Here is a 27451-nt window from a genome sequence, read left to right as displayed (position 1 = left end):
CCAGGTCGGCAAAAACAATCCTCAACAATAAAAGAACTTCTATGGGAATCACCATCCTGGACTTCAACCAGTATTACAGAGCAATAGTGATAAAAAAAAAACTGTATGGTATTGGTACAGAGACAGGCAGGTAGATCAGTGGAATAGAATTGAAGACCCAGAAATGAAACTACACACTTATGGTCACTTGATCCTTGACAAAAGAGCTAAAAGCATCCAATGGAGAAAACATAGCATTTTCAACAAATGGTGCTGTTCAACTGGGACTCAAAATGTAGAAGAATGCAAATCAATCAACTCCTATCATCCAGAACAAAGCTTAAGTCCAAGTGGATCAAGGACCTCCACATCAAACCAGATACACTCAAACTAATAGAAGAAAAGGTGGGGAAGAATCTCAAACAAATGGGCACTAGGGAAAATTTCCTGACCAAAGCAACTAAACTTTTTTCCTTAATTTCCTAATGCTGTACACAAGAGCTAATTGCCAGAGCCAGGAATATTTTACCACAGAATAGCAAACAGTTAAAGAGAGTTAATCACCAAAAGTCATCAGGTTTTGTCCCTGTTCACCAATTCTACTCTTCACTGCCTTCCCCTGATACCCAAAATGGAGGACAGGCTGAACTCCACCAGAATTGGAAACGATTTTTATCAACTCCACATCTGATAGAGGACTGATACCCAAAATATATAAAGAACTCAAGAAATTAAATACAAGAAAAAAATCAAAGGTAAAAAAATGGGTTACAGATCTAAAACTGAGAATTCTTAATAGAGGAAACACAATTGGCTGAGCAACATTTAAAGAAAGCTTTATTTTTAAAGATTTAATTTCTTACACGAAAAATAAAAATAACACTGTTATAGAAAACAAATACAAACCAATGTATGGCATCAGGTACAGCAGTGGTCATGTCTTACAATAGTAAACATATCACAACATTCACCTCACAACTGGCCTTCCAATGACTGCAGTGTCTTACATACACAGGAATGGCCAGCTGATTGGAAATGGAAGTGCCTCTTCTCTACATGTTGTCTTCTGTTCTTTCCTTCCTTGTCACCACCAGGCAATTCACACCCTTGGATAAAGGGCATATGTAGCAATTCCACAGTGGTTACCCTGGTCTTTGGCAATCTTCATATAGCCTCTGTTGCCCCATTTATTTCCCATGCTGAAAGAAATCATGTTTTCCACTTAGTAACAATTACACACTGCAGTGGATTATTACAATAACTCCTCATTTGAACACGGAGCCAGATGTCAACTTAATAGAAAGCATGAGAAAAAGCAGAGGTTGAACTCATAGGCAACCAAAAATTATCTCAAACATGACTGTGAAAATAGCAGCAAGGAAATGATAAGACAACTATCATAGGTGGCTGAGAAATAACGATTGTCATATTTTAGAAAATCAATGGCACAGGCATGATATTAGCACCCAAGGAAACCAGTGGATGAACACTGTGATCTTGCAGTGTGAGCTGGTTGTGTGAACTGGTTGTTAAAGCTGTTGAGATACAAAGATGGTCACACTCTGCCATGCAACAGGAAAGACTGAAAGTCAAGTTCAGGCTCCCATTGAGAACCAAGATGGGGGCTGGAGATGGCTCAGTGCCTAAGAGTGTGAAGACAAGGGCTCCCACCCAGCGCCAATGTCATTCAGATCACACCTCCTCTTACTGGAGTTTCAGGTAATGTACCATTTTTAGGCCTCTGAGGGCATTTGCCAATGTAAAGCATCCATTCATATAAACATACATATAAATAAAAGTAATAAAACTTTGTGAAATGCCAGGTAGCCTTAACTGTCTAAATTCCCAGAGGCCGGACATAACTGGGATAGAAAGGGTAGACACAATAGGCTGAGTGACCTCTAGGATCAGCAGAATTCCCTGCCTCTACTGATTAGTGGAGGACAACTACAGAAGACAACTGGTGTGAATTTATGGTCTCTATATAAGCAAGCACACAGACAAGTGTCCACAAACATGTATCTATACACACGCAAGCACACAGTCAAATCAGTCCATGTGCACACACACAACTCACATACATAAGAGAAAATAAAGTAAAAGAAAAAAGTTTTGTTTAATTTAAGTGGAACAATAATTTCTAGGACTTCTGAAAACTCTCAATAGAAATGGAAAAAGTATCTCCTTCTAACTACAAATATAAATAATTTTGGCAGTTTATACCTGTTCTTAAGAATCCAGTACTTCCTGCCATCTGATTCTTCTCCTACAAATCCATAGCCAACCAGTAACATAGCATGTGTGACAACAGAACTACTGCAGTTTGGCTCATGATATATACCTGAAATATAAAATGCATAAATCAGTGAGACCCAGGAACATGATAAGGACAATGGTAAACAACAATAAGTGAGCTATTTCTGATTTCACTGAAGTGACAGACACTCCACTAACCATGCGATCAGTCATTGACAGGAATCCTGATATAGAATCATTATCATCTAATGGTCCTCATTAGAATCCAGAGACATCTAAGTGATCATGAATGTGCATAGATGATGATTCATTCACATTTTATGTTTTTACTGATAGAACCCCTTTGCAAGCAAGCAGCCCTGACCATAACTTATTTAATTAAAGACTCTCATTAAGTTATTCAAGAAATGCCATTTCACTAAAATCATAAAACCATACCACATAATGGGAAATTAAGTTAAAAAGTAAATTTTATGGATTATGCATTGCTGACATGCCAGGGAGAGGTCATATCAAGTACAGATGATATGCAAGATTATGGAATGGATAGCTATAAAATATGCAAACCCACATAAATACATCACATTTTATATTTTGAAGAATGATCTGTTAAACATAAATGCCATGAAACATCACAGATTTTTCAACCAATATCCAAAAGGGCATATGCTTACCATTTCTATAGAACAGGAAAGATTCATGCCTTGCATCAATCGCAACAGAAATGGGCCCTAGCGTCGCCACAGCATTCATTAATGCATCCTCATTCTTTGGGACAAACTCAAAGTCTGTGATACTAGCAGTAGAATTATCTGGATGGTACCTGCAGGATCCTTCCTTGAAAACATAAAGAGTTAAAAGACCAGGTTACTTCTCTCTGGGCCCCTGTGGAACAAGAGGCAGGACCACATTCTGGTCATTGCAGCTGAGTCTCCCCACAGCTAGGCTTTCATAATCATGCCAGGAAATAAAAGCTACTGGGAGATTTGGAACTTAAAGTCATGTTATCAATGACACCCATTTCAGTCTCACAGTCAATAAGAAATTTTCACAGTGAAGAAATGAATATTTTATATAAGGACTTTACATGTTCTCCGTGTACATAGAAATAGAATCAGCTACATGGCAACCATATCAATTGGCACGACTGCAAAGACAATACTGCAATGACATGACAATAGCATAAAAATCTACCTACCTTTTCTTCATATGGATAGGTTGCCTCAGATTCCAGACCTCCATTTTCCTTCACATACTGCAATGCAAGGTATGTATTGCCTAAATAACAGCCCAGGTTGCCTTGAGGTCTAGAGCAGTCCACCAGGTTCTGTACACTCAGAGGGATCAGTTGACCTGTTTTCTGGAACATCTGTCCTTCTATGGCACCAGCCACAGAAAAAGCCCAACAAACATTACATCTTCCCTAAGTGGAGAACAAGAGGCAATCATTCAAAAACAAATGGCAACTCCAAATCAAACAGCTGAATACTATATCAGAAAATGAACAACTGGCAGCTGAGGGAAGTCTGTCAAGGGAAGGTCAGTCTTCTTCAGAGACTTGCCTGCTGGTGGTTTGCTCATGCCAAAGCACTCATCGATATACATGTGCATAAGGGCAGGTTATAGATAGCAATGAAAGATGACATGAAGTCTAAAGATATGATGGGGGACAGGAGAGGGAGATGTAATGCTAAGGTAATGGTGGCTGGAAATGATTGATAAGCCTTGTATAAGAGCACAAGAAGAATAAAATTTTTCATAAAAATTGCTCAGTCCACGCAGACATGCCCCTTCCCAATTTCCTGTGGCTGAGGAAGGTGGGCATGTGACACAGTAATACCTGTCTCCGCACAGGGGTAACATAGCCTCTCTTCCTCCAGTTTATAAAGTTGGGCACGTTAACAGCCTGACGTTTCTGTACACTGTTCTCTTTCTTGACAGTTGGGATTGGGATTTCAATCATTAATTTCCTGAATTCTTCAATTGTCTTTAAGGAAAAAATACATGAATTATTGAAAAGCAAAAACACCAATGAATTGAAGAAAAAATACATTGTGATGTTATATATGTCACAGTCACCATGTCACCAAAAGCATTCATTTCCATAGTGAAACCATGCTTCCCTAGGCCATTCTCCCCATTGTGCAGTTTGATCTTTTTCATATTTTCTTCCCATACTGCTCTCTTCTGTCCTTCTTCCTCCTGGAAATAAAAATAATAGGTTTTAACCACTGTAGAAGCTTACCAAGTACTTGCTGCATTAAGTAAAGGAGAGAGAGAGAGAGAGAGAGAGAGAGAGAGAGAGAGAGAGAGAGAGAGAGAGATCTCAGGACACTGAAGCAAACTATTTACGACATGTCTAGGAACAGAGATCCTAACCACCCTAAGCTCACCTGAGTTTATGTAATTCTTCAGAAAAGTGCAGTTTCTATAACCCTATTATGCCCATAACCCCCATCAGCAAGCTCTCTGTGTTCCCTCTGGACAGTTCCAAAATTACTAACCAGGCTGTATGTTTTTTCATATTTTATTTTCCATTTCTGCCATTCAGCATCCAAAACGGGATCAGGTGCTGGTGAAGATGAGATCAGTCTCAAGCACAGGATGGCCAGAAAGACAGCAGGAGTCATATCTCAAGTATGCAAAGAGGGAAGAGAAATGAAGGCGTGATTACACCAACACTTTTAAATGACTTCTTACTCCTTCCTGAGAAACAAAAACATTCATGGTAGATAAAATTATTTTAACCCTTCTCCCAAATATTTATCCAAAGATTTTGGAAATTACTAGATATATATTTGGAATGAAGGCTCAGTGAATAGCATTTAGTTTTTCCATAAAGAAGCACAACACCTGGAATAATTAGAGAAAGGAGAAACTTCCATCCAGACATAACATATGAGAGATAAATATATAAAGAAAGAAGAAAGAAAGAAAGAAAGAAAGAAAGAAAGAAAGAAAGAAAGAAAGAAAGAAAGAAAGAAATAGATGATAGGTAAGTAGATAGACAGACAGATGATAGATGATAGATAGATAGATAGATAGATAGATAGATAGATAGATAGATAGATAGATGACAGATAGATAGGAAGATAGATAGATAGATGATAGATAGATAGATAGATAGATAGATAGATAGATAGATAGATAGATAGAGATGCAGCACATGACAACAATTCTAGGAATGCAAACTGCATCTCTACTAGAAACTTAAGATAACAAAGTTCAAAATTTATGCATCTATGTACTTATGACATAGGTAACAGGATTTTTATACAGAAAAGCTTCTCTTACATAGCACAAGGTTTCCTCATGAATTGGGGCCACACAACATCATATTCCTGCCTGACATACATCAATAGGTTGGCTTGTTTGAACATTGCCCACCCTTAGGTCTTTGGAATAACATACATTACCTCAGTGAGGAAAGAGTTACACAGAAAAATCATTGCCAGACAGAGCCACCACTAAAGAGGAGGTACTGGAGAAAGCCACTGCTGGGATTCCAGATTAAGATATGCTGGATCTGCTAAGCCACACCCTCTATAGTTCTTGCCTAGAGACACACTACCTGCTACTACATCTTTTCATGCCAACCATGTAAAGCAGCTTTTTATCCAGTGGTGATATGCAAGAAAATTATCTCTGTAGGCTCAGGGTAAGATGACTATGTTCCTGCTTTATATGGTACCAGATGTCACTCTCTCCAGACAGAATCAGATTTTCAGTGTAATGGGAACCTATGTGAATCTAAACATAAGAGATGTTGGGTTTCCTTACTCTATAGCTTCCCCACCATTCTCTACCTTCACATGGCAGGATTACTGAAGTTAAAAAAATATTCTCATTACTGGGTCACTGATTGGGTAGCCATGGAGTTTCTCAAGGCTCTCTCCCATGGACACTTACTTTTCTGCCCTTGTGGATGTAGGACCTCACCTGTGGTGACTGCAGCTGCCCTGGTGTACTGCACAGCTTTCCAAAGGTTACTGAATTCCCAAGATCTGGACCAACAACACTTTATTCAAGTGTTAAATCCCAACTCTCTGGCTAGTTAGTCCCACCCTTCAACCTTGGCCCTCTTCTGCTTTGCTGTGCAGTGATATGATTGGCCTTCAGGCTGAAGACTTACTGCCTCCAAGCCTCAAGATTTCAAACTCTAGGCTCTAACTAGATCTTATCCTGCTTGTCCTGAAAGGGTGACTGTGGGCCAGACAGTTAGTCAATCACTTCATACGTGACATTTTGCATGATGACTGGCTCAAGGAAAAAATGGTTTTCTTCATAAACTGGTACCACATTTACTGTTTAATCTACAGCTAGAATGAGATTCTATGAGAACACAAACATTGGAATGACTTTTTCCTACACTCAAGGTATAACATTTGTGACTTTCATAGAAATCTTTGGGGGAAGCTGATTCTCAAATAAGACAAAATTCAAGACAAAAAGCTAACAAACAAGGTGAATTTTCTTGCTCTCTGAGTCTACTGAAACTGTCTGTCCTTTCTTTACTTCGATTTAAATGGAGAACCTATTTGTAAGAAATATAAAATGTCAATCTTTTCACTGGGAAACACATATATCAGCTGAAACACCTGAAAGTTCCCACTTTTACTACGTATATGTACATCTCAGTGACCTTAGGGACAATAGCAATGCTGTTCAAGTATCACCAAGTAGATCTCTGGAATGATTTCTTTTTCTTTAGAGAAACTCTGGATTTCTTAAACAATAATCCTCTAATTCATGTCCCCAACCACCATACCCCTCACTTCAATAGCTCTGTTTAGGAATTTGCCTTACTATCACCATGTTGGATTTTGCTTACCATCACCATATTGCAAGGAGGTTCCTCTGTACCAGTATTGAAAGTGGACCACTTGGAAAGAAATTAGTCCCCAGAAAATACTGTCAAAATACGATCCTTTATTAAGGTTTTATAATTTTCTAGTTAGTCAATTTCTAGTATATGGTATCTTAGGGGTTCTATTGCTATAAAGAAACAACAGAGCCATGGTTGTTCTTATAAAAGAAAACATTTAATTGAGATCCTTACAATTTCAGAGTCTATTTTAGTCCATTTCTCTCATGGTGACATGCAAGCAGACATGGTGACAGAGAAAGATCAGAGAGTTTATATCTTCATCCACAGGAAAAGAGTAACACAATGGGAATGGCTTGAGCATCTGAGACCTCAAAGCCCAACCCCTAGTGACACACCTTTTCAAAAAAAAAGTCACACCTAACTCTACAAGGCTACACCTCCTAATAATTCCATTCTTTATGGGTCTATGACAGTCATTTCCATTCCAAATAGCACACATAGCGATGATGTCATATTCTGTTTGTCCATTGACTGTGACAGTTTCTGCTTCTTTAGATCAGGAAAGCAATGTATGTTACCAGTCAACCCTATAACCTACACTATCCAAAGTAAAGTACTCAAATTTAAACTTCAGCAATATGTTTTGAAATATAGAAGAAATGCTGAAGCATCATTAATAAAAAATACATGTTACAGCTGCGGGACCACAGGTAAGACCAACTTTTCTGCACCAAGCAACCTGACTGGTGGTCTCAGGACACACAAAGGCAAAATTACTCTGGGACCTGACACTTCCGGTTTTTAGCGGAATTACCAACCTTGCTGATCCCCGCCCACAGCTCACTGCTCCCAAACCCCATGGGAGAGAGAGCTCACCACGAGGCCCTGGCCCAGGAGGAAATTGTATACAGCCTCTGGGAACCTGAAGATACGGGCACTGGAGCTGCAGGTCCCCCGCACTCCAGACACCTCCGGAACCTGAAGGGAATGGATCAACAGTTCTCTGCACCCAAATCCCGTGGGAGGGAGAGCTAAACTTTCAGAGAGGCAGACACACCTGGGAAGCCAGAAGAGACTACACTCTGCCCACATTTCTGACTCCAGAGGAAAACACCTGACCCATCTGGGACCCTGGTGCACTGAAGTTCCCAGAAACGGCGGTGCAGATCTTCCTGGTCGTACGGGGGCTCCGGGAAAAGGCGGCGCAGCCCTCCTGGTCGCAGCCCTCAGAGAGCTCAAAAGCAACACGCCACAAGGAAACTTGAGCCACTGGACCACAGGTAAGACCAACTTTTCTGCTCCAAGCGACCTGCCTGGTGAACTCAGGACACAGGCCCACAGGAACAGCTGAAGACAGGTAGACAGGAAAGACTACATGCCCGAAAGCAGAACACTCTGTTCCCATAACTGGCTGAAAGAAAACAGGAAAACAGGTCTACAGCACTCCTGACACACAGGCCTATAGGACAGTCTAGCCACTGTCAGAAATAGCAGAACAAGGAACACCAGAGATAATCTGATAGCAAGAGGCAAGCACAGGAACCCAAGCAACAGAAACCAAGACTACATGGCATCATTGGAGCCCAATTCTCCCACCAAAGCAAATACTGACTATCTAAACACACCAGAAAAGCAAGATCTAGATTTAAAATCATATTTGATCATAATGCTGGAGGACTTCAAGAAAGACATGAAGAACTCCCTTAGAGGAACAAGAATACCCTTGGCAGGGAAGAGAGAGGCAAAGATTAAAACAGAGACTGAAGGAACACCCATTCAGAGCCTGCCCCACATGTGGCCCATACATATACAGCCACCCAATTAGACAAGATGGATGAAGCAAAGAAGTGCAGACCGACAGGAGCCGGATGTAGATCGCTCCTGAGAGACACAGCCAGAATACAGCAAATACTGCCTGCAGGAAACACACCTCAGAGACAAAGACAGACACTACCTCAGAGTGAAAGGCTGGAAAACAACTTTCCAAGCAAATGGTCAGAAGAAGCAAGCTGGAGTAGCCATTCTAATATCAAATAAAATCAATTTTCAACTAAAAGTCATCAAAAAAGATAAGGAAGGACACTTCATATTCATCAAAGAAAAAATCCACCAAGATGAACTCTCAATCCTAAATATCTATGCCCCAAATACAAGGGCACCTACATATGTAAAAGAAACCTTACTAAAGCTCAAAACACACATTGCACCTCACACAATAATAGTGGGAGATTTCAACACCCCACTCTCATCAATGGACAGATCATGGAAACAGAAATTAAACAGAGATGTAGACAGACTTAGAGAAGTCATGAGCCAAATGGACTTAACGGATATTTATAGAACATTTTATCCTAAAGCAAAAGGATATACCTTCTTCTCAGCTCCTCATGGTACTTTCTCCAAAATTGACCATATAATTGGTCAAAAAACGGGCCTCGACAGGTACAGAAAGATAGAAATAATCCCATGCGTGCTATCGGACCACCACGGCTTAAAACTGGTCTTCAATAACAATCAAGGAAGAATGCCCACATATACTTGGAAATTGAACAATGCTCTACTCAGTGATAACCTGGTCAAGGAAGAAATAAAGAAAGAAATTAAAAACTTTTTAGAATTTAATGAAAATGAAGGTACAACATACCCAAACTTATGGGACACAATGAAAGCTGTGCTAAGAGGAAAACTCATAGCGCTGAGTGCCTGCAGAAAGAAACAGGAAAGAGCATATGTCAGTAGCTTGACAGCACACCTAAAAGCTCTTGAACAAAAAGAAGCAAATACACCCAGGAGGAGTAGAAGGCAGGAAATAATCAAACTCAGAGCTGAAATCAACCAAGTAGAAACAAAAAGGACCATAGAAAGAATCAACAGAACCAAAAGTTGGTTCTTTGAGAAAATCAACAAGATAGATAAACCCTTAGCCAGACTAACGAGAGGACACAGAGAGTGCGTCCAAATTAACAAAATAAGAAATGAAAAGGGAGACATAACAACAGATTCAGAGGAAATTCAAAAAATCATCAGATCTTACTATAAAAACCTATATTCAACAAAACTTGAAAATCTTCAGGAAATGGACAATTTCCTAGACAGATACCAGGTACCGAAGTTAAATCAGGAACAGACAAACCAGTTAAACAACCCCATAACTCCTAAGGAAATAGAAGCAGTCATTAAAGGTCTCCCAACCAAAAAGAGCCCAGGTCCAGACGGGTTTAGTGCAGAATTCTATCAAACCTTCATAGAAGACCTCATACCAATATTATCCAAACTATTCCACAAAACTGAAACAGATGGATCACTACCGAATACCTTTTACTCTTATACCTAAACCACACAAAGACACAACAAAGAAAGAGAACTTCAGACCAATTTCCCTTATGAATATCGACGCAAAAATACTCAACAAAATTCTGGCAAACCGAATCCAAGAGCACATCAAAACAATCATCCACCATGAGCAAGTAGGCTTCATCCCAGGCATGCAGGGATGGTTTAATATACGGAAAAACATCAACGTGATCCATTATATAAACAAACTGAAAGAACAGAACCACATGATCATTTCATTAGATGCTGAGAAAGCATTTGACAAAATTCAACACCCCTTCATGATAAAAGTCCTGGAAAGAATAGCAATTCAAGGCCCATACCTGAACATAGTAAAAGCCATATACAGCAAACCAGTTGCTAACATTAAACTAAATGGAGAGAAACTTGAAGCAATCCCACTAAAATCAGGGACTAGACAAGGCTGCCCACTCTCTCCCTACTTATTCAATATAGGTCTTGAAGTTCTAGCCAGAGCAATCAGACAACAAAAGGAGGTCAAGGGGATACAGATCGGAAAAGAAGAAGTCAAAATATCACTATTTGCAGATGATATGATAGTATATTTAAGTGATCCCAAAAGTTCCACCAGAGAACTACTAAAGCTGATAAACAACTTCAGCAAAGTGGCTGGGTATAAAATTAACTCAAATAAATCAGTTGCCTTCCTCTATACAAAAGAGAAACAAGCCAAGAAAGAAATTAGGGAAACGACACCCTTCATAATAGACCCAAATAATATAAAGTACTTCGGTGTGACTTTAACAAAGCAAGTAAAAGATTTGTACAATAAGAACTTCAAGACAATGAAGAAGGAAATTGAAGAAGACCTCAGAAGATGGAAAGATCTCCCATGCTCATGGATTGGCAGGATTAATATAGTAAAAATGGCCATTTTACCAAAAGCAATCTACAGATTCAATGCAATCCCCATCAAAATACAAATCCAATTCTTCAAAGAGTTAGACAGAACAATTTGCAAATTCATCTGGAATAACAAAAAGCCCAGGATAGCTAAAGCTATCCTCAACAATAAAAGGACTTCAGGGGGAATCACTATCCCTGAACTCAAGCAGTATTACAGAGCAAAAGTGATAAAAACTGCATGGTATTGGTACAGAGACAGACAGATAGACCAATGGAATAGAATTGAAAACCCAGAAATGAACCCACACACCTATGGTCACTTGATTTTTGACAAAGGAGCCAAAACCATCCAATGGAAAAAAGATAGCATTTTCAGCAAATGGTGCTGGTTCAACTGGAGGGCAACATGTAGAAGAATGCAGATCGATCCATCCTTATCACCTTGTACAAAGCTTAAGTCCAAGTGGATCAAGGACCTCCACATCAAACCAGACACACTCAAACTAATAGAAGAAAAACTAGGGAAGCATCTGGAACACATGGGCACTGGAAAAAATTTCCTGAACAAAACACCAATGGCTTATGCTCTAAGATCAAGAATCGACAAATGGGATCTCATAAAACTGCAAAGCTTCTGTAAGGCAAAGGACACGGTGGTTAGGACAAAACGGCAACCAACAGATTGGGAAAAGATCTTTACCAATCCTACAGCAGATAGAGGCCTTATATCCAAAATATACAAAGAACTCAAGAAGTTAGACCGCAGGGAAACAAATAACCCTATTAAAAAATGTGGTTCAGAGCTAAACAAAGAATTCACAGCTGAGGAATGCCGAATGGCTGAGAAACACCTAAAGAAATGTTCAACATCTTTAGTCATAAGGGAAATGCAAATCAAAACAACCCTGAGATTTCACCTCACACCAGTGAGAATGGCTAAGATCAAAAACTCAGGGGACAACAGATGCTGGCGAGGATGTGGAGAAAGAGGAACACTCCTCCATTGTTGGTGGGATTGCAAACTGGTACAACCATTCTGGAAATCAGTCTGGAGGTTCCTCAGAAAATTGGACATTGAACTGCCTGAGGATGCAGCTATACCTCTCTTGGGCATATACCCAAAAGATGCCTCAACATATAAAAGAGACACGTGCTCCACTATGTTCATCGCAGCCTTATTTATAATAGCCAGAAGCTGGAAAGAACCCAGATGCCCTTCAACAGAGGAATGGATACAGAAAATGTGGTACATCTACACAATGGAATATTACTCAGCTATCAAAAACAACGAGTTTATGAAATTCGTAGGCAAATGGTTGGAACTGGAAAATATCATCCTGAGTGAGCTAACCCAATCACAGAAAGACATACATGGTATGCACTCATTGATAAGTGGCTATTAGCCCAAATGCTTGAATTACCCTAGATCCCTAGAACAAACGAAACTCAAGACGGATGATCAAAATGTGAATGCTTCACTCCTTCTTTAAATGAGGAAAAAGAATACCCTTGGCAGGGAAGGGAGAGGCAAAGATTAAAACAGAGACTGAAGGAACACCCATTCAGAACCTGCCCCACATGTGGCCCATACATATACAGCCACCCAATTAGACAAGATGGATGAAGCAAAGAAGTGCAGACCGACAGGAGCCGGATGTAGATCGCTCCTGAGAGACACAGCCAGAATACAGCAAATATAGAGGCGAATGCCAGCAGCAAACCACTGAACTGAGAATAGGTCCCCTATTGAAGGAATCAGAGAAAGAACTGGAAGAGCTTGAAGGGGCTCGAGACCCCAAAAGTACAACAATGCCAAGCAACCAGAGCTTCCAGGGACTAAGCCACTACCTAAAGACTATACATGGACTGACCCTGGACTCTGACCCCATAGGTAGCAATGAATATCCTAGTAAGAGCACCAGTGGAAGGGGAAGCCCTGGGTCCTGCTAAGACTGAACCCACAGTGAACTAGTCTATGGGGGGAGGGCGGCAATGGGGGGAGGGTTGGGAGGGGAACACCCATAAGGAAGGGGAGGGGGGAGGGGGATGTTTGCCCGGAAACCGGGAAAGGGAATAACACTCGAAATGTATATAAGAAATACTCAAGTTAATAAAAAAAAAAAAAAAGACACGTGCTCCACTATGTTCATTGCAGCCTTATTTATAATAGCCAGAAGCTGGAAAGAACCCAGATGCCCTTCAACAGAGGAATGGATACAGAAAATGTGGTACATCTACACAATGGAATATTACTCAGCTATCAAAAACAATGACTTTATGAAATTCGTAGGCAAATGGTTGGAACTGGAAAACATCATCCTGAGTGAGCTAACCCAATCACAGAAAGACATACATGGTATGCACTCATTGATAAGTGGCTATTAGCCCAAATGCTTGAATTACCCTAGATGCCTAGAACAAATGAAACTCAAGATGGATGATCAAAATGTGAATGCTTCACTCCTTCTTTAAAAGGGGAACAAGAATACCCTTGGCAGGGAAGAGAGAGGCAAAGATTAAAACAGAGACTGAAGGAACACCCATTCAGAGCCTACCCCACATGTGGCCCATACATATACAGCCACCCAATTAGACAAGATGGATGAAGCAAAGAAGTGCAGACCGACAGGAGCCGGATGTAGATCGCTCCTGAGAGACACAGCCAGAATATGGCAAGAACATAGGGGAATGCCAGCAGCAAACCACTGAACTGAGAATAGGACCCCCGTTGAAGGAATCAGAGAAAGAACTGGAAGAGCTTGAAGGGGCTCGAGACCCCATATGTACAACAATGCCAAGCAACCAGAGCTTCCAGGGACTAAGCCACTACCTAAAGACTATACATGGACTGACCCTGGACTCTGACCTCATAGGTAGCAATGAATATCCTAGTAAGAGCACCAGTGGAAGGGGAAGCCCTGGGTCCTGCTAAGACTGAACCCCCAGTGAACTAGACTGGTGGGGTGAGGGCGGCAATGGGGGGAGGGTTGGGAGGGGAACACCCATAAGGAAGGGGAGGGGGGAGGGGGATGTTTGCCCGGATACCGGGAAAGGGAATAACACTCGAAATGTATATAAGAAATACTCAAGTTAATAAAAAAAAATAAAATGTAAAAAAAAAAAAGAATAATCTATTCCTGAGTCATCAACACCATGGCTCATGGTTCTTTCCTCAATTTCGTGCAATTAGAACCAAGGTAATTGGAAGAATAAATACAGAAATTGAATGTTACAAGACATTTACAAAGAATTGACAGGGATGGCTGTGTTTAAAATATAAATAAAAGTTTCTTCTAAAAAAAAAAAAGAACTCCCTTAGAGAAACACAGGAAAACATAAATAAACAAGTAGAAGATTATAGAGAGGAATCACAAAAATCCCCAAAAGAATTCCAGGAAAACACAATCAAACAGTTGAAGGTATTAAAAATGGAAATAGAAGCAATGAAGAAAGAACACACGGAAACAACCCTAGATATAGAAAACCAAAGGAAGAGACAAGGAGCCGTAGATACAAGCATCACCAACAGAATACAAGAGATAGAAGAGAGAATCTCAGGAGCAGAAAATTCCATAGAAATCATCAACATAACAGTCAAAGAAAATGTAAAATGGAAAAAGCTACTGGACAAAAACATACAGGAAATCCAGGACTCAATGAGAAGATCAAACCTAAGGATAATAGGTATAGAAGAGAGTGAAGAATCCCAGCTCAAAGGACCAGTAAATATCTTCAACAAAATCATAGAAGAAAACTTCCCTAACCTAAAGAAAGAGATGCCCATAAACATACAAGAAGCCTACAGAAGTCGAAATAGATTGGACTAGAAAAGAAACTCCTCACGTTAATAATAGTCAAAACACCAAACGCACAAAATAAAGAAAGAATATTAAAAGCAGTAAGGGAAAAAGGTCAAGTAACATATAAAGGCAGACCTATCAGAATCACAACAGACTTCTAGCCAGAGACTATGAAATCCAGAAGTTCCTGGACAGATGTCATACAGACCCTAAGAGAACACAAATGCCAGCCCAGGTTACTGTATCCTGCAAAACTCTCAATTAACATAGATGGAGAAACCAAGATATTCCATGACAAAACCAAATTTACACAATATCTTTCTACAAATCCAGTACTACAAAGGATAATAAATGGTAAAGCCCAACATAAGGAGGCAAGCTACACCCTAGAAAAAGCAAGAAACTAATCATCTTGGCAACAAAACAAAGAGAAGAAAAGCACACAAACATAACATCACATCCAAATATGAATATAACAGGAAGCAATAATCACTATTCCTTAATATCTCTCAACATCAATGGCCTCAACTCCCCTATAAAAAGACATAGATTAACAAACTGGATATGCAACGAGGACCCTGCATTCTGCTGCCTACAGGAAACACACCTCAGAGACAAAGACAGACACTACCTCAGAGTAAAAGGCTGGAAAACAAATTTCCAAGCAAATGGTCAGAAGAAGCAAGCTGGAGTAGCCATTCTAATATCAAATAAAATCAATTTTCAGCTAAAAGTCATCAAAAAAGATAAGGAAGGACACTTCATATTCATCAAAGGAAAAATCCACCAAGATGAACTCTCAATCCTAAAAATATATGCTCATCATACAAGGGCACCTACGTACATAAAAGAAACCTTACTAAAGCTCAAAACAAATATTGCACCTCACACAATAAGAGTAGGAGATTTCAACACCCCTTTCTCATCTATGGACAGGTCATGGAACCAGAAATTAACAGAGACATAAACAGACTAAGATATTTATAGAACCAAATGGACTTAACAGATATTTATAGAACATTCTATCCTAAAGCAAAATGATATACATTCTTCTCAGCACCTCATGGTACTTTCTCCAAAATTGACCATATAATTGGTCAAAAAACAGGCCTCAACAGATACAGAAAGATAGAAATAATCCCTTGTGTCCTATAAGACCACTACGGGCTAAAGCTGGTCTTCAATAACAATAAGGGCAGAACACCCACATATACATGGAAGTTGAACAATGCTCTACTCAATGAAAACCTGGTCAAGGAAGAAATAAAGAAAAAACTTAAAGACTTCTTAGAATTTAATGAGAATGAAGCTACAACATACCCAAACTTATGGGACACAACGAAAGTTGTGTTAAGAGGAAAACTCATAGCTCTGAGTGCCTGCAGAAAGAAACAGGAGACAGCATATGTCACCAGCTTGACAGCACAACTAAAAGCTCTTGAACAAAAAGAAGCAAATACACCAAGGAGGGGTAGAAGGCAGGAAATAATCAAACTCAGAGCTGAAATCAACCAAGTAGAAAGAAAAAGGACCATAGAAAGAATCAACAGAACCAAAAGTTGGTTCTTTGAGAAAATCAACAAGATAGATAAACCCTTAGCCAGACTAACGAGAGGACACAGAGAGTGTGTCCAAATTAACAAAATCGGGAATGAAAAGGAAGAGATAACTACAGAATCAGAGGAAAATCAAAAAATCATCAGATCCTACTACAAAAGCCTATATTCAACAAAACTTGAAAATCTGCAGGAAATGGACAATTTTCTGGAAAGATACCAGGTACCAAAGTTAAATCAGGAACAGGTAAACCATTTGAACAACCCCAAATCTCCTAATGAAATAGAAGCAGGCATTAAAGGTCTCCCAACCAAAAAGAGCCCAGGTCTGGACGGGTTCAATGCAGAATTCTATCAGACCTTCATAGAAGACCTCATACAAATACTATCCAAACTATAACACAAAATTGAAACAGACAGAGTCTCAACGAATTCCTTCTCTGAAGCCACAATTACTCTTATACCTAAAACACACAAGGACCCAAAAAGAAAGAGAATTTCAGACCAATTTCCCTTATGAATATCGACGCAAAAATACTCAAAAAAATTCTGGCAAACCGAATCCAAGAGCACATCAAAACAATCATCCACCATGATCAAGTAGGCTTCATCCCAGGCATGCAGGGATGGTTTAATATACGAAAAGCCATTAACGAGATCCATTATATAAACAAAGTGAAAGGACAAAACCACATGTCATCTCATTAGATGCTGAGAAAGCATTTGACAAAATTCAACACCCCTTCATGATAAAAGTCCTGGAAAGAATAGGAATTCAAGGCCCATAACTAAACATAGTAAAAGCCATATACAGTCAACCAGTCTCTAACATTAAACTAAATGGAGAGAAACTTGAAGCAATCCTACTAAAATCAGGGACTAGACAAGACTGCCCACTCTCTCCCTACTTATTCAATATAGTTCTTGAAGTTCTAACCAGAACAATCAGAAAACAAAAGGAGATCAAGGGGATACCGATCAGAAAAGAAGAAGTCAAAATATCACTATTTGCAGATGATATGATAGTGTATTTAAGTGATCCCAAAAGTTCCACCAGAGAACTACTAAAGCTGATAAACAACTTCAGCAAAGTGGCTGGGTATAAAATTAACTCAAATAAATCAGTAGCCTTCCTCTACACAAAAGAAAAACAAGCCGAGAAAGAAATTAGGGAAACGACACCCTTCACCATAGTCACAAATAATATAAAATACCTCGGTGTGACTTTAACCAAGCAAGTAAAAGATCTGTACAATAAGAACTTCAAGACTCTGAAGAAAGAAATTGAAGAAGACCTCAGAAGATGGAAAGATCTCCCATGCTCATGGATTGGCAGGACGAATATAGTAAAAAGGCCATTTTACCAAAAGCAATCTACAGATTCAATGCAATCCCCATCAAAATATCAATACAATTCTTCAAAGAGTTAGACAGAACAATTTGAGAATTCATCTGGAATAACAAAAAACCCAGGATAGCTAAAACTATCCTCAACAATAAAAGGACTTCTGGGAAAATCACTATCCCTGAACTCAAGCAGTATTACAGAGCAATAGTGATAAAACCTCCATGGTATGGGTACAGAGACAGACAGATAGAGCAGTGGAATAGAATTGAAGACCCACAAATGAACCCACACACCTATGGGCACTTGATTTTTGACAAAGGAGCCAAAACCATCCAATGGAAAAAATATAGCATCTTCAGCAAATGGTGCAGGTTCACCTCAAGATCAACATGTAGAAGAATGCAGATCGATCCATGCTTATCACACTGTACTAAGCGTAAGTCCAAGTGGATCAAGGACCTCCACATCAAACCAGATACACCCAAACTAATAGAAGAAAAAGTGGCCCTGAATCACATGGTCCTCCGTCCGTAGGCTAGGCCCCTCAATATAATGATGAGGTATGACAGTTGAATTCCCCCACCACAAGAGTTTCTAAAGTAGCCTTCCCTTATCATTCTATTGACCACAGAGCTTCCCCTCTAGAAAGGCTCTCAAGAGATAGGGATGTACTTCTATCTTTCCAAAAGATTGATAAATTATGAAATATGATTCCAATTCTTCTGGAATGTGAGAAATTTCAAAAACCATTTTTAATTCTCCTGGGCCCTATAAAGGGGATGGTTTAGGATGTTGGCTTGATTCTTCAGATGCTTACTTAGAGAGTGAGCCCAAATGTACAGTGAATCAATGACCAGGCCCTTGCCTTCTCTCCAGTCCTTGGGTGCACTGATGGTACTAAACATTGGCACCAATTCTGTGCAGTGATTCTTCACTGTTTCATCTAAGGAGGGTAAAAATGGTCAAGCAGGAAGTCATGGAGCTGAGATTTAAGAGGCAGAGCAGGTAGTAAGGGAAATCAGTTTCCTGTTGGTGTTTCCTGGAATCCTTCTTTTCTCTTTTATGGCAGGCAATGTGCTGGGCAATCAACATGAAGCAGCTGTATTGCATTCTGAGATTGGGAGCTCACATTACAATTGAAGGTGGGGCTAAAGACTTCCTTTCTGTGAGCAGAAAGCATGTGAATTATTTCTTGACCATTGCTCTAAGAGTCTGACATGATTTTCCTTTGAGACCCCAGACAGTCATATGTACATGCAAGAAATCCAAGTCCTTCTAGGTGGGATAATGAGGAGGTGGGGCCAATTCCTCTTCCCCACACTTTGCAGGAAAAGAAAATGTTTTTAATGACAGTAAATAAAATCAATTATGTTAACCATTTCATCATCTCGAACGACATTCTAACCTAGGTCTCTTGGTGCCCTCCATCAGCATATGTAAAAGCTGCTTGTGGCACAGAGCTTTTGCCTAAATTATCAGACTCTCCAAACTGTAGTTCACTTCTCCCCAGCTCAGTTCACAAATTTTGAGGCAAATTGCTTGAAACAGGTCCTGTGGTCTTTGCTGCATGACTTGAGATGAAACCACCTGGATGTCCTTGAGCTTCCCCACACTAAAGATGAAATAGTTCAACTCATACTGACTTGGATTGGACTGCCCCACCAAGATGGCAACATGGTTCAGCCCACCAAGGGTATAAGAGGAGCTAGAAACTTCTTTTTATAGCAATCAATTTAATCTTTGAGAGCTCTTTTACTAGGTTTTCTCTCTCTCTCTCTCTCTCTCTCTCTCTCTCTCTCTCTCTCTCTCTCTCTCTCTCTCTCTCTCTCTCTCTCTCCTCCCCGCCTCTTTGTCTGTGTGTGTCTTGGCTGAAAAGAGCTTCATGAAAGAAGAGGCTAAAGAAATAGCTTCATGGCCTAAGCTCCATGTAATACACAGAAGGAACAGGATTTGAAAAAGAAAAAGTACAAAGCAGCCCTTCAGTTTAAAGGAGCTCAAGAGAAAGGTAAACACTAGCTGGGTGAAAGAGCATAGACAGAAGGGGATTTCTGAGCAGCTATCAGGTTAGTGGTAGAATCAAGCTTGTAAATAGTTATTTTGCATTTAGTTTAGAAAGTAAAGTTACTTCATTGAACTAGTTCGGTTTTCTTTTGCACACCTTCTGCCTCATGTGTATTACTGAAGATGAACACTCGATACATTTTTAAAGGATAAATATTACAGAAAGTGATGTAATATATTTTAATTCAAATGTATAAAAATGAATTTTAAATAAAAAATAGCACATACACAGATGCCTTAGCCGTTATGAACATTGGGTGTTTTTACAGATGACACAGGTTGAATTCACAAAAATCATGTTAGTCAACCAGGTACCATATTCCAATGTCAAGGTTGCCCTCTTCTGGCTGCTGGGAGCATCTGTGTTCTTCCTCTGAACCAGCAGGCTCAGCTTTCTTCTCAGGTTAGAATAGCTCAGCAAAGCTGTTCCTATATGAACAGTAACCAGAGTGCTGTTAGGTGACATTTTTCTGGATGTTTTCTGTGTTTGTGTTCTCAGTCCTTTGAATGTGCAAGAACTGTGGCATTGGTACATCTTTTAAGTCTATATTTAAGACCATAGATTATAGTCTAGAAGATGGATTTGGTCTGTAAATCTCCATCTCCCACAATGGCCATACTTGCAGTCTCATGTCCCTATTTAAATTGTTCAAAGTAGAGCCTGGGACCAGAACCTAAAAGAGACTTAAGGATGACAGTATATACGGAGTGGAAAATCTGTTCTAGGTGGGCTCCTCTTTGACACTAGCCAGAGCTGAATGAGTGATTACTCCCTGGGAAAGAATTTTAATTCTAGAGCGCTTGCACGTATAGACTTTTATAAAAATGCTTCTGGGACAAGCTTTCCTGTGTTGACTCAAGTATCCTTGATTCCGTTCTATTACTCGCCAGGGTATGTCTTGTGACTATAAGTTCTCTAAAGTTAACTACAGAGAAGAATTATGAAGACTATGAGAGCACAATAAACAAAAAGAAGGGAGGGCTTTTTTTTCTAAATCTAGCTGCAGAGCAGTTAGCTTAAGTCCACTCACTTTAAGAGTAAGAGTGTCCCCATTATAGACAAATCTAGGCTATGCTATGCTAGGCTGCTTAATCCTGTTAAGAACATAATGCTTTACTTCTAAACAGGCCAATGTCAAATTACTTTTCAGGCCTCTCTTCTATAGATTATCGTGCTAAGAATAGTGGGCCAATAGCATGGGATAAATATATACTGCTATTTCTTACTGATTCAATATCCATTACATATTTTAGTGCACTTAGAGAATTAAGGTCAGCTGAAGTTCTAAATGAGACTCTGTCTCATACAGAGGAGACAAATCAAACATGTTTGTGATAGCCTAGCAGACTACACTCTTTCTACCTTTTACTAATAAATCACATTTTAAATTTGATTCCAAGTTAAAAGTCAACATTTTTTAACTTGTTCTTTCACTATAATTTTTTGATGTCAACATCATAAATGATTTCTACTGTCCATATTATGTTCCAAGGATTGGGTGATAGTTAATTAAATTAATACCTAAAAAGAATTTGATTTTGTAATCACTTGCTAGGTAACTAGCCCTTGAAGTTGACTATAAAAAGGCTTTCCTTCTTTTAGTCAGGGTTGCCTTATATACTGGGAATGAAGGATGGATGATCTGATAGAAAGTTTAATGCTCTGAGTTTTGAAGATATTTTCTACTCTACATCATATTTTCTATTCTACATCATATTTCTTGTACAAAGTGTTCTCAGATTGTGGGGGTCTGGATTGTCTTAATGGCTCCCTGTAGGTAGGAAAGAGAAACATGCTAACAGAAGAGAATGAAAACTCCATGTAGATTGTGTTTTTCAACATTGATTAGACTTCAGAAAGTCAAATACCAGGAGATTCATTGCCAGCATAGTGAAAACACAGGAAAATTTGGCAAAAGGTTTACAGACAAGTGCCCATCCAACCAGTACAAATCCAGCCACACAATAAAGCCTAAGAAGTACCTATCCAGAGACTCTTGCAAAAAACATTTTGCTGGGGTAATAGATTCTCTAGCTTAAAGATTTATATTCAAGTATTTTCTCTGATGAAGAACAAAGAGATCTGCAGGCCATAAAATGCATGCCACATTTCCTGTAATGTTAAGTAACAATTATGAAGGGATAAAGTCTGGGGAATTTGGGGGGACATCTACCTATACCAAAGGTAGGGGTGATATGCCACAAAAATAGCATAGAGCTTATCAGGTAAATAAAAAATTCCATTTGGAGCTCTGGGATTTGGAGCAGGTACTTTATCTCCTTCACAGAGGAGAGGCCTGTTTCTTACTTTCCCAGTGATCTATAGATGCTTTGTGCTCCCCAAGTCCTATTGCTTATTAAAGAGTGGAAATCTCAAGTAAGAGAATTAGCACTAGGCTATTCCCTATTTGCCTAATCAATGCAACATGGTCAGCCCTTCAACCATATAAACCAATAAAAATTGAGTCAGCAAGTTTTGCTTATATATTTGAGTGTTCATAGTCACATATACACAACAAGGGAGAAATTGGTGGTAAAGAATTTAGGATGGAGAGGGGAGAAGTAAGGGGCTAAATTGTTGAAGGATATTTGATGATAGTTCACTGAAAACCTAATTGGTAGTAAATATCCAAGCTTAGAAAGGTATAGCCGTTTCAGATGCAGCTAGGTGTATCCTGAGAAGATGTAGTGTGGGTGTGCCTCTGAAAGGCAAAGCCTCAATAGAAGAAAATGCTAAAGGATGGAAAGTTTCTGCCAATTTTAAGGCAAATTGCATGGGAGGGGTTTTGTTGTCTTTTCTGGATGACTTGAAGTGAAGTCAGCTGCATGTCCTTGAGGTGCTCCTTATTAAAGCTGAAAAATTGTTGGCTCCTTACTGACTTGGTTTGGATTCCACCGCCACCACCAGCACCACCAGCACCACCAGCACCAGCACCACCACCAGCACCACCACCACCACCACCACCACCACCACCACCACTACCACAACCGAACTGATCTGCTTCAGCCTTCCAAGGGTGTAGTCTGGGAGAGAGATCCTTCTTTTATAACGATTTGACATCTGAGAGCTCTCCTGCTGGGCGATCTCTTTGAACTCTATTCTCCTGGCAAAGAATAGAGACCTGGAGACAAAGGAGTAAGAAGTAGCAGGACACAGATGAAACGGGATTTGAGAAAAGAGAGCAGAGCCCGCCTGGGTTTTGTCAAGTCAAGAGAAAGGTAGGCTAGCTAGGTAAAAGGGCATAGATTTCTGAGCATCTAGCACTTTACTTGTATATTCAAGTTTGTAAATAAATATTTCACATATAGTTAAGAAAAGGAAGGTAGCACACTAGGCTAGCATGCTTTTACTAAACTTCCCACCTCATTTGTTGTTATTGGGAGTATATATGAGAGAAATGTAAAAATATAAAGGTTTGCTGGTTGCTGCCGCTGCAGAGAGCCCCTGGGCAGCACCCCACGAGCAAACCTGAGCCTCGGGACTACAGGTAAGACCAAATTTTCTGCTGCAAGAAAGCTGCCTGGTGAGCTTGGGACACATGGAAGCAGAATTTCTCTAGGACCCAGCACGTTCTGTGTTTACCGGAAGTCCCCCACCCACGGATCCCGGCCCGCAGCAGCTCTCTGCTCCCAGACCCGGTGAGAGAGAAACCCAACCGCCTGGTCAGGTGGGCACTCCTGAGGCTGCAGAGCAGAAGAGACCACCAACACTGCTCACCCCTGCCCACATCCCTGGCCCAAGAGGAAACTGTATAAGGCCTCTGGGCTCCCGTGGGGGAGGGCCCAGGAGCGGCAGGACCCCGCCGGACCCTGAAGGAAACAGACCGGATAAACAGTTCTCTGCACCCAAATCCCGTGGGAGGGAGAGCTAAACCTTCAGAGAGGCGGACAAGCCTGGGAAACCAGAAGAGACTGCTCCCTGCACACACATCTCGGACGCCAGAGGAAAAAGCCAAAGACCATCTGGAACCCTGGTGCACTGAAGCTCCCGGAAGGGGCGGCACAGGTCTTCCTGGTTGCTGCCGCTGCAGAGAGCCCCTGGGCAGCACCCCACGAGCAAACCTGAGCCTCGGGACGACAGGTAAGACCAAATTTTCTGCTGCATGAAAGCTGCCTGGTGACCTCAAGACACAGGCCCACAGAAACAGCTGAAGACCTGTAGAGAGGAAAAACTACACGCCCGAGGCAGAACACTCTGGCCCCATAACTGACTGAAAGAAAGGAAAACAGGTCTACAGCACTCCTGACACACAGGCTTATAGGACAGTCTAGCCACTGTCAGAAACAGCAGAACAAAGTAACACTAGAGATAATCTGATGGCGAGAGGCAAGCGCAGGAACCCAAGCAACAGAAACCAAGACTACATGCCATCATCGGAGCCCAATTCTCCCACCAAAACAAACATGGAATATCCAAACACACCAGAAAAGCAAGATCTAGTTTCAAAATCATATTTGATCATGATGCTGGAGGACTTCAAGAAAGACATGAACACACTTAGGGAAGCACAGGAAAACATTAATAAACAAGTAATAGCCTACAGAGAGGAATCGCAAAAATCCCTGAAAGAATTCCAGGAAAACACAATCAAACAGTTGAAGGAATTAAAAATGGAAATAGAAGCAATCAAGAAAGAACACATGGAAACAACCCTGGATATAGAAAACCAAAAGAAGAGACAAGGAGCTGTAGATACAAGCTTCACCAACAGAATACAAGAGATGGAAGAGAGAATCTCAGGAGCAGAAGATTCCATAGAAATCATTGACTCAACTGTCAAAGATAATGTAAAGCGGAAAAAGCTACTGGTCCAAAACATACAGGAAATCCAGGACTCAATGAGAAGATCAAACCTAAGGATAATAGGTATAGAAGAGAGTGAAGACTCCCAGCTCAAAGGACCAGTAAATATCTTCAACAAAATCATAGAAGAAAACTTCCCTAACCTAAAAAAAGAGATACCCATAGACATACAAGAAGCCTACAGAACTCCAAATAGATTGGACCAGAAAAGAAACACCTCCCGTCACATAATTGTCAAAACACCAAACGCACAAAATAAAGAAAGAATATTAAAAGCAGTAAGGGAAAAAGGTCAAGTAACATATAAAGGGAGACCTATCAGAATCACACCAGACTTCTCGCCAGAAACTATGAAGGCCAGAAGATCCTGGACTGATGTCATACAGACACTAAGAGAACACAAATGCCAGCCCAGGTTACTGTATCCAGCAAAACTCTCAATTAACATTGATGGAGAAACCAAGATATTCCATGACAAAACCAAATTTACACAATATCTTTCTACAAATCCAGCACTACAAAGGATAATAAATGGTAAAGCCCAACATAAGGAGGCAAGCTATACCCTAGAAGAAGCAAGAAACTAATCGTCTTGGCAACAAAACAAAGAGAATGAAAGCACACAAACATAACCTCACATCCAAATATGAATATAACGGGAAGCAATAATCACTATTCCTTAATATCTCTCAATATCAATGGCCTCAACTCCCCAATAAAAAGACATAGATTAACAAACTGGATACGCAACGAGGACCCTGCATTCTGCTGCCTACAGGAAACACACCTCAGAGACAAAGACAGACACTACCTCAGAGTGAAAGGCTGGAAAACAACTTTCCAAGCAAATGGTCAGAAGAAGCAAGCTGGAGTAGCCATTCTAATATCAAATAAAATCAATTTCCAACTAAAAGTCATCAAAAAAGATAAGGAAGGACACTTCATATTCATCAAAGGAAAAATCAACCAAGATGAACTCTCAATCCTAAATATCTATGCCCCAAATACAAGGGCACCTACATACGTAAAAGAAACCTTACTAAAGCTCAAAACACACATTGCACCTCACACAATAATAGTGGGAGATTTCAACACCCCACTCTCATCAATGGACAGATCATGGAAACAGAAATTAAACAGTGATGTAGACAGACTAAGAGAAGTCATGAGCCAAATGGACTTAACGGATATTTATAGAACATTCTATCCTAAAGCAAAAGGATATACCTTCTTCTCAGCTCCTCATGGTACTTTCTCCAAAATTGACCATATAATTGGTCAAAAAACGGGCCTCAACAGGTACAGAAAGATAGAAATAATCCCATGCGTGCTATCGGACCACCACGGCCTAAAACTGGTCTTCAATAATAATAAGGGAAGAATGCCCACATATACGTGGAAATTGAACAATGCTCTACTCAATGATAACCTGGTCAAGGAAGAAATAAAGAAAGAAATTAAAAACTTTTTAGAATTTAATGAAAATGAAGATACAACATACTCAAACTTATGGGACACAATGAAAGCTGTGCTAAGAGGAAAACTCATAGCGCTGAGTGCCTGCAGAAAGAAACAGGAAAGAGCATATGTCAGCAGCTTGACAGCACACCTAAAAGCTCTAGAACAAAAAGAAGCAAATACACCCAGGAGGAGTAGAAGGCCGGAAATAATCAAACTCAGAGCTGAAATCAACCAAGTAGAAACAAAAAGGACCATAGAAAGAATCAACAGAACCAAAAGTTGGTTCTTTGAGAAAATCAACAAGATAGATAAACCCTTAGCCAGACTAACGAGAGGACACAGAGAGTGTGTCCAAATTAACAAAATCAGAAATGAAAAGGGAGACATAACTACAGATTCGGAGGAAATTCAAAAAATCATCAGATCTTACTATAAAAACCTATATTCAACAAAATTTGAAAATCTTCAGGAAATGGACAATTTCCTAGACAGATACCAGGTATCGAAGTTAAATCAGGAACAGATAAACCAGTTAAACAACCCCATAACTCCTAAGGAAATAGAAGCAGTCATTAAAGGTCTCCCAACCAAAAAGAGCCCAGGTCCAGACGGGTTTAGTGCAGAATTCTATCAAACCTTCATAGAAGACCTCATACCAATATTATCCAAACTATTCCACAAAATTGAAACAGATGGAGCCCTACCGAATTCCTTCTACGAAGCCACAATTACTCTTATACCTAAACCACACAAAGACACAACAAAGAAAGAGAACTTCAGACCAATTTCCCTTATGAATATCGACGCAAAAATACTCAATAAAATTCTGGCAAACCGAATTCAAGAGCACATCAAAACAATCATCCACCATGATCAAGTAGGCTTCATCCCAGGCATGCAGGGATGGTTTAATATACGGAAAACCATCAACGTGATCCATTATATAAACAAACTGAAAGAACAGAACCACATGATCATTTCATTAGATGCTGAGAAAGCATTTGACAAAATTCAACACCCCTTCATGATAAAAGTCCTAGAAAGAATAGGAATTCAAGGCCCATACCTAAATATAGTAAAAGCCATATACAGCAAACCAGTTGCTAACATTAAACTAAATGGAGAGAAACTTGAAGCAATCCCACTAAAATCAGGGAC

At 40.0% G+C, this 27451-nt stretch overlaps 1 protein-coding gene across 1 annotated transcript; it reads right to left on the bottom strand.

Moving 5' to 3' along the window:
• Window positions 1-795: 795 nt before the first annotated feature.
• Window positions 796-6204, bottom strand: Ctsm (cathepsin M). Its single transcript, NM_181378.3, has 8 exons — window positions 6141-6204; window positions 4740-4867; window positions 4315-4437; window positions 4076-4222; window positions 3434-3658; window positions 2910-3072; window positions 2203-2320; window positions 796-1178 (listed from the first exon to the last, which is right to left on the bottom strand). The coding sequence occupies exons 2-8, from the start codon at window positions 4863-4865 to the stop codon at window positions 1079-1081; spliced, it is 1002 nt and encodes a 333-aa protein (NP_852043.2). The 5' UTR covers window positions 4866-4867; window positions 6141-6204; the 3' UTR covers window positions 796-1078.
• Between the last annotated feature and the right edge of the window lie 21247 nt (window positions 6205-27451).

Source organism: Rattus norvegicus, chromosome 17 (assembly GCF_036323735.1).
Source record: "Rattus norvegicus strain BN/NHsdMcwi chromosome 17, GRCr8, whole genome shotgun sequence".
Taxonomy (NCBI): domain Eukaryota; kingdom Metazoa; phylum Chordata; class Mammalia; order Rodentia; family Muridae; genus Rattus; species Rattus norvegicus.
Note: the sequence above shows the minus strand (reverse complement) of the source record. Positions and strands in the feature narration are given on the sequence as shown.

Bases quoted from the DNA above. Each gene is read 5' to 3' on its own strand.
- Ctsm (NM_181378.3), bottom strand. From the start codon at position 4,865: ATGACTCCTGCTGTCTTTCTGGCCATCCTGTGCTTGAGACTGATCTCA. The intron at 4,438-4,739 runs GTTAGTAATTTT...TTTTATTTCCAG, and splicing joins ATGAAAAAACATACAGCCTG to GAGGAAGAAGGACAGAAGAG. The intron at 2,321-2,909 runs GTAAGCATATGC...TTTATATTTCAG, and splicing joins TTTCCTGTTCTATAGAAATG to GTATATATCATGAGCCAAAC.